Source organism: Lasioglossum baleicum, chromosome 1 (genome assembly GCF_051020765.1).
Source record: "Lasioglossum baleicum chromosome 1, iyLasBale1, whole genome shotgun sequence".
NCBI lineage: Eukaryota > Metazoa > Arthropoda > Insecta > Hymenoptera > Halictidae > Lasioglossum > Lasioglossum baleicum.
The window spans coordinates 18,365,550-18,373,434 of NC_134929.1; the positions used below are offsets into that span (position 1 = coordinate 18,365,550).

Below are 7,885 nucleotides of genomic sequence, written 5' to 3' on the forward strand. Positions count from 1 at the left end.
TTGATAATGTAAAGATTTAATCGTGAAATTGTCATTTCGCAAGGTGGAGGAAATTAAGACAGAAATTACTATTTTTTCATGTTATCTGTAGAGTCTCGAGAGGGCTCCTGCCATTTCACACGACGAGGACATCGTTCTGTATATTGATCCTGCTGATCCTTTTTGTGGAGATTTGTGAATCCTTTCTGACAACTGTATCGTTGTCGTCTATTTTCACGATTTTTGCGGTGTTCTCATGCTGGTTCCTTCATCGGAGAACAGAAATTAACAAGGGTAATTGCGGAGTCGCTTTTTCGGCAGCAATCTTCGCTGGCATTGGCTTAGCACGTGCCTGGAAGTGCTTTTACCTGTCCAGGTCTGTGGAAAAACAGCTCAGATCATCGGGAAACCCTTAATCGTTAAAACCACAGTGTCACCATAATTTTTAAATTGACTTTTCAATTTATGCAGATACGGTTTGTCGGTCGAACACGTTCGATTCGCGACGACCGCAACGTCCGCCATTTTGTGTGGTTTCTTCGCGGTCCTGGACGCTTATACACTCTATTTCGCAGTAAGTATTGTTGTTTAATATATCATCGATTAACTGAGAGAATTTTTAAACATCATCTTCCTAGCTGGATAAAATCGAACGTTTTGAGAAGGATGATTTATGCAATGCAAAGTTTGGTTAACGTTTAACCAGTTAACCCAGATTCTCGTTGATTCGGCCCACCGTGCGTGTCTGCGAAAAGAAATGGAAACACGGCTTTCCACGACCTGTCCCGGCACATTTCTGCGCGTTTCTCATCCGGAAACTTTTGCAGTGGCTTTGATGCGAATTTACAACGTGCCAGGGTTCCCGGTAACACGACTCTGAGCTGTTTCGCGAGAAGTATCTGCGGGAATTAACGACGGAGCGTTACAGCCTTATCGAGAAGAGCCCAGCTACACCCGGCAACCGGGCGCAAACATTTGTTTTACATTTGCTCAGCTTGTTTGAATAATAATGTTTATTATCGCGACCTGAAGGAGAGAGAGAGAGAGAGGGCCGAGCTTATCGAGTAACCTAACGCGCTACTTTTCTACGACGCTCGAAACTAGATCGCAAAAATAGATGCGGAAAGCTTCTGCGTCGTTTTCGCGGAAATAAAACGAACCGAGAGAGTCGTACTCGATTCTCACTGAACGCATCTCCCGTCCCAACCGAGTGACACCGAGTTAAATATTTGTCCGAGATCCTCAAGGTGCGAACTCTCTTTGACGGAACTCGGTTGGAGACGCGAAACAAAGATCTCCCATTAGACGCGATGCTAAATGCGATGCAGCTTTTTTTAAACGACTATAACGCTGGGCTGGTCTCGTGTTATCCGGCCCATTGTTTGCATTCTTCGCGACGACGTTGCGCTCTTGAGAATTTGTTTATTGCCACTCATAGATCGCTCATCTTGAATGTAGACTGCTCTTCCACATAAAGTACTATTGAAAAAGTCCGCCACTGACGGACTATTGTCATTTGATTAACGTTTTCTTAAAATATCGCCAACAATACTGAATATTACGTTCAACCCTCCGTAAGCCACTTTGTTTGAAATCTGAGCGAACAGCGTCAGCTAAGAGCTTGAGAAATGTATAAGGTGGAATGGGCAAGTCCGTTAATTGGTTATTTTTATTATAATATGAACGAAATTTCTCCAGCTTGTATTTATTAATGTAGTATAAGTTAGAATGAACTATTCGACATAGATATCGCCCAAGAATAAAGATGTTTTCCTCGTTTAAATCAACCAATGCCAAACAGTCACGTGCGAGGTACACGTACAACTTTGAGGTTACCCTGAACGTGCAATAATTTAAAAGTTATTAATATATTCTGTGTTGTTATTTTAGGTAAGTACAACAAAATATTGATGTAGGTTTTTATAACCCTTAAACCGTTTTTATTGTATTTTGTAAAATTTATTGAGAAAAACACTAAGATGATCTTGCCCCGTAAATAAACTACACGGGGCAAGTCCGTACTATCGCGGTGGAGTAAGTGCGTACTGTATGGGTAACTATAAAACTAAACAATATAATTTAATGCAATAAAAAGCATTTTGTAGCAGGCTTGATAATAATTCTTTTCTTGCCCCGTAGCACTTGAAACAAGGTTCGAAAGCATTTTTAACTCTCAGGAACGGACTGCCCCATTTTGGGGGCAAGTGCATCCTAGTTGACACTTTGTACAATATCCTATCAAAATGATAATTTTCAAGCAAAATTAGAATCCTACATAATACTAATTCATCAGTAATAACTGTGGCAAGAGTTTGATACCAAGAACGTTAAGTTTTTACATGCCAGACTGAAAATACATCAGTTTAAAGTCCAACTTTGCAAAAAACTAGGGCGGACTTACCCCACTCCACCTTAACAAGACTGGAGTTGAAGGAACAGCGAAACGATACTTGACCAATATTAAACATGCGGCATCAACATTGCTCAGTTCCATAAAGGACTAACATACGGCCGAACGATCAATCAACGGATCCACGGATTAGATCAAACATTTTCTATCAGGGGTGTGTTTAACTTCAAATGACAGAAGCGAGTACACCAGTCGGTGATCTCAGAGCAAGAGAGATTCCAGATGCGCAGCATAAACAAGACCAAGTGGTGCAATCGTATGAGAGATTGAAGACTGGCAAACAGCAAGGCATTAGATCTCTTGCGATCAAATCTGAATGGGATTGCATTCCCATCGAGTCTGAGAAGAGTCCGGTTTCCCCGAGGCGATCGATTCAATTAAGAAATTCCCGCGACACTGTGATCCCCTCCCCTGTTAAATTGGCCGCGAACCAGACAGCATATTTCACGTCTAATTATAATCGCGTTAAGAGCACGCCGCGCGCCGGCTCGAGCCCGTCTTTCGATGGGCTGGCAACGCGCTCTCGTGATTCCAGACCCGAATAAATATTTCACGTGCATCCTCGCTCCTTGACCCACTAACTGCGAGTATGGCTGCTGGAGTGTTTGCGAGCAGAACGCTCGAAAACCCTGAATTGGTCTATCCATCCGCGAAACATCTCTCCTCTTGCTGCAGACTAGGAGAAAGAGGAGATACTTGATCAGACAAGAAGAAGCCGGGACGAGGAACGTTTACAGGCACTCCGAGGCCACCTTTATCAGTAGAATCACCTTCCACTGGGTGGTCAAGCTTTTGTTGAAGGGCTACGATGCTCCCTTGGAGTGCCAGGACCTTGGCAAACTACCTGAAGAAGAGTCCGCCGCGAGGCAGTTCGAGAAGTTCAAAAGGGTCTTCGAGGAAGAGACGGTAATAGACGAACAAGCTGTGTGTGACAGAGATCAGTTTTGGGCAAATCTTATTTTAAATAATAAATAAACGTGTGATTTTAATTGCAAATAATAACTAAACTTTCTATTTAAATAAATTATTATTTCTTATTTGAAAAATAAAAGATTATTTATTATTTGGATCGAGGTGGAAATCAAATATATAGTTTTTGGTCTTCTCTTATTTCTTGTATTTTGTATATACAATGAACGTGCGCGTGGTTTGTCTGCTATAGCAACCTTTTCAGGTATACCGCCAGTGGTCGGGTCCATCCGAAGGGCCTAGCTGTCCATAAAAAAATACAATTTAATTTATTATTTGTCAATAGTAGGCGATAGTGGTGAGAGTGGAAGATGGGGAGTAGTGTGGTAAATGGATTTGAAACCCTGAGGGGACCAAATATCATTATTCAAATAATAGATAACTTGTTATTTACATTTTTATTAAAATAATTATTTATTTAAATAAATTTATTTATTGCCCAACACTGACAGGGATTATTAAGGGGGTAAATACCCCAATGATGGGGTTTTTCAGTAGCCAAAAGCGCTGGATATTTTTTTTTGTGCTGTCGAATAATGCAAATTACGCCTCGTAAACGTAAAAATAGGACTTTCGAGGACGATCGCGGCCTAGAATGATCTTTTATCTAGCATTTTCACTACTGAAAAACCCCATCGTTGCATTATCGAGAAATCAGAAAGCGCATCCGACACCCTTGCAATCTTGGAAACGAGTCTACCCCTTAAAAGTGATGGAACAATAATCTTGCAATTTCTAGTTGAAGAAAAAAGGACAGCTGTCCCTGTGGCGATGTTTCTGGAGGCGAGTATGGTTTCCATTTTTCATCGGAGGATTGTTGAAGCTGTTAGGAGATGCTGCAACCCTCGTCGGGCCGATGACCATCTCCAAAATCTTGGACTACATCTCCGTCACTCAGAACGGGACCAGTCACCGAGTCTATCGGGTATTTAACGGTTTAAATTCCCCTCTTTTCCATGAACGTCTTCTGAAGCACCTCTGTCATTTCCAGAGCGCCATGACGTTCTCCGAGGTACTCCAAAATGGCTACTTCCTGGCACTGCTGGCGTTCGTGTTCGCACTGCTGCAGAGCACTCTGAGCCAGGCCTCCACTCACATCCTCTGCGTCGAGGGGATTCGTTTGAAGACGTCTCTTCAGGTACGTTCGAGCATCGAGCACCGATCTCGAATGGCTTCTATAATTTGATCTTACGTGGCAGGCATTGGTGTACGATAAGGCGTTGCGTCTGTGCTCGTGGAGCATCGACGAAGACTGCGAGAAAGACAGAGAGCAGCAAAGAAACCAGCAGACCGCAGCTGACATGGGTACCTTGACGAATCTGGTATCCGAGGATGCTTACAACGTCATGAGCTTCTTCTGGATCGGCCATTACACTTGGGCCATACCTTTGAAGGTACATTGAAGATCTGTAGCATTTGAAACGGTAGAGCTTGAAACAACTTGATTCTAGATCGCTGTCATAGTCTTCCTGCTCTACACGAAGCTAGGCATCAGCGCCGTAGTTGGTGCACTCTGTTGCATTTTCCTAGTCACTCCTATGCAATTGATTCTGGGGAAGAAGATGTCGGGGAACTTCAAGTCCGTCGCGGTACGTTCAATACTTCTAAGGGGGTCCCTAGACGTTCAATAATATTGTCAATGTAGGTTGACAATAATATCGAAGCTCTCGTCAATACGCTTCAATAATCTCGTCAATCTAGCTATCAATGCGGCGCACAGTGGGTTGAAACGCGAAAAATGCGGACAAAAATCGTGATTTCAAAAAATGCATTTCTGAAGCTACTTCTAAGTTTAAATTAATAAAAATGGTAGAGCTTTATAGATTTTCAGGTGATGAATTCAAATTAATAATTAGATTTTGCTTAATTCCAAATCCATAAAAGTTATATAAGGCTTTTTAGAAATGGTTTTCTCGAATTTAGACGTAAATATTATCAATTATTTTATTATTAATAATACTATATTTTTAAGTTACTATACAGGGTCATCCGTTTTTAAACGGCCAAACGTTAACCAGCTAGAGGACCCCAAATGGAACAACTTTTACCCTTATCACTTTTTTCGTTTCGGCCTTGATTTCCAGATAATTGCAAAAAACCATCATTTTTTGAGTTTACATAAAATTAAATATCTCAGGACTCCAATGATGAATCTTGATGGTTTTTCCTTTGTTTAGTTTCAAATAAGTAGGGGCATCTTTTTTATTAAATAAACTTTTTTGTATGATCTTCGGATAAAATAAAAAAGGTGATTGGGGTAAAAGTTGTTCCATTTGGGGTCCTCTACAGCAGGTTAACGTTTGGCCGTTTAAAAACGGATGACCCTGTATATTCAATTCTGTATAATTTACTTGATGTTAATCGCCGGATCCCATTGTTGCCTTATATTATATTAAATTTAAAATTGTTGGAAAATTTTTTAAATCCAAGATGTCAATTATATGATTCCTCCTCTATTAAAATCATTAAGCGAAGAAATAACATTCAATTTAGTTTCTATTTCTTGCAATCGATGCAGACAATTTTTATTTTGCGCGAGAAATCTTGCACCATATCGCATCATTGTTTGGTGAGACTAACGAAATATTGACAATACACCTCCTAAACGTCAATGCGCGCATCAATATGGCTCCCGTCAATGCGCTTCAATCAAAATTTCTATGAATATGCTTCAATATATTGACCAATGCGTTTAAACCCCTTCTAAACGCTCAATATGGCCTTTCAATGTGCCTCGTCAATATTATCGATGATACAATATAATATTGACAATATTATTGAACGTCTAGGGGCCGCTTTACCCCTCACACTCGGAACTATCATATTTTTCGTCGACAACATTTGAATGATTGCAATCGACGGAATTTCTGTAGAATAGAAGCGATGCAAGGCTGCGCCTCGTCAACGAGGTTCTTCAAGGAATGAAGCTGGTCAAGCTGCGAGCGTGGGAGGAGATATTCGAGCAGAAGATTAAGCGAACAAGAGACGAGGAGCTTAAAATGCTGGATAAAGACTCGTTCTATTGGACTCTGATCAGTAAATTCGATTTCTTACGCTAATGAAATTTAATGGGAACGTCTCCCTGATGCAATTCTTATCGTTGCTAGATTTCCTCTCTCATGCTTCCTCGGTCCTAATGACGCTCTTCACGTTCGGAGTCTATTATTGGATAGAGGAGCGTGGCCTGGAGGCTGGGAACGTTTTCGCCGGTCTGGCTCTGTTCTCCCAGCTCACCGTACCTCTTCTGATCTTTCCAGTGATGCTACCGATCATCATCAACGCCACGGTGAGCTGCCAAGTTCTATCAAATGCGTTTACATCGTCATCATCCATGTTTCGTTCAGGTGTCCACCACAAGGATAAAGGATTTCCTTCAGCTGCCGGAAATGGAGAACGTGCTGCCTGATCTTGGTGACAGGAAGTCGGAGATCGTCGATAATGCTTCCTCGAGAACCAATTCTGTTGAAGACAGTACTGTGAGTGTCGACAAATTAGTTTAATTATCGATAATCCAAGATCCAAGTTCAATAGACACATTGCTACAAGTCTTTCGAAACTCTTGCGATTTTGTATATTTTATTAAAATAAATATTCTTGATGTTGTATACTAATCAATGCGAAGACGCGTTTATTGAACAGTACCGGGTTGTTAAACGCGTTCGATGGATTTTGTCTGAAGTGCGAGTTCTTCAAGGTAGCAGCGACGAAGATGCACAGTGGCGTAACCTTTGGATCTCTGGATAATATTGAAGAAGATGAGGAGGATAGACAGTCCTGCAGTCTGAGGGAGTACAACCTGAATATCGATTCTTCTGTAGACACGGTGTTCGAAAAGGATCCAGAAATTCCGGTCCTCCGGATGAAGTACTGTATGTTCCTCTGGGGCTGCGAGGAGGGACAATTATTGATCAAGAATCTCAGCTTCCCGCGCGGTAATTTCAAACTTCGTCACTAGATATTTAAAAGCTGAAGCACTTTGTCTACCAGTACTTACTCGATATAATCAATCGAACTCTCAGGTCAGCTGACTCTAATCGTCGGAAAAACTGGAAGTGGTAAGACGTCCTTACTGCTGGCGATGTTAGGCGAGATCCAAAGGACATCGGGCTCGATCGAGTGGGCCAGGTGAGGTCTTTTTGATCATCGGATTAAAGCATCTACCAAACGAATAAACACGTTTTGAAATAGGGGTGCGAAGATAGCATACGTAGCCCAGAAACCATGGCTACTGAATGCAACCTTGAGAGATAATATCCTGTTCGGGTCAGCTTACAAGCCAAGAAGATACCGAAGTGTGTTGAAAGCCTGCGCTTTGCTACCGGACGTTGACATACTTCCGGGACACGATCTTACTCAGATCGGTGAGAAGGGGATTAATCTGAGCGGTGGTCAGAAGCAGAGGGTTGCTTTAGCTAGAGCGATTTACAGTGACGCGGATGTTGTGATCATGGTTGGTTTAATCATTTAATGTACTGACTACTAGACCAGATCCAAAGTCTATTAAATTATTAAATTTTTAAACGCGTA

General features: G+C 41.6%; 1 protein-coding gene and 1 long non-coding RNA gene across 3 annotated transcripts in view; one reads left to right on the forward strand and one right to left on the reverse strand.

Annotated features, from left to right (window-relative positions):
• Sur (Sulfonylurea receptor) overlaps positions 1 to 7,885 on the forward strand; it is a 26,286-nt gene that overhangs the window by 14,332 nt on the left and 4,069 nt on the right. The window contains exons 3-15 of the mRNA XM_076422964.1: positions 92 to 355; positions 451 to 553; positions 3,065 to 3,295; positions 4,098 to 4,283; positions 4,350 to 4,496; positions 4,558 to 4,752; positions 4,810 to 4,947; positions 6,232 to 6,394; positions 6,466 to 6,644; positions 6,703 to 6,834; positions 7,053 to 7,290; positions 7,378 to 7,483; positions 7,547 to 7,808. Of these exons, the coding sequence (XP_076279079.1) occupies positions 92 to 355; positions 451 to 553; positions 3,065 to 3,295; positions 4,098 to 4,283; positions 4,350 to 4,496; positions 4,558 to 4,752; positions 4,810 to 4,947; positions 6,232 to 6,394; positions 6,466 to 6,644; positions 6,703 to 6,834; positions 7,053 to 7,290; positions 7,378 to 7,483; positions 7,547 to 7,808 (2,344 nt within the window). The remainder of the gene's footprint in view (positions 1 to 91; positions 356 to 450; positions 554 to 3,064; positions 3,296 to 4,097; positions 4,284 to 4,349; positions 4,497 to 4,557; positions 4,753 to 4,809; positions 4,948 to 6,231; positions 6,395 to 6,465; positions 6,645 to 6,702; positions 6,835 to 7,052; positions 7,291 to 7,377; positions 7,484 to 7,546; positions 7,809 to 7,885) is intronic.
• Positions 7,103 to 7,885, reverse strand: part of LOC143208728 (uncharacterized) — a 22,518-nt gene continuing 21,735 nt past the window's right edge. For both annotated transcript variants that reach the window (XR_013008964.1, XR_013008967.1), the window contains 2 exons: positions 7,353 to 7,515; positions 7,103 to 7,243 (listed from right to left, as the gene is read on the reverse strand). This is a non-coding gene — a long non-coding RNA (uncharacterized LOC143208728). The remainder of the gene's footprint in view (positions 7,244 to 7,352; positions 7,516 to 7,885) is intronic.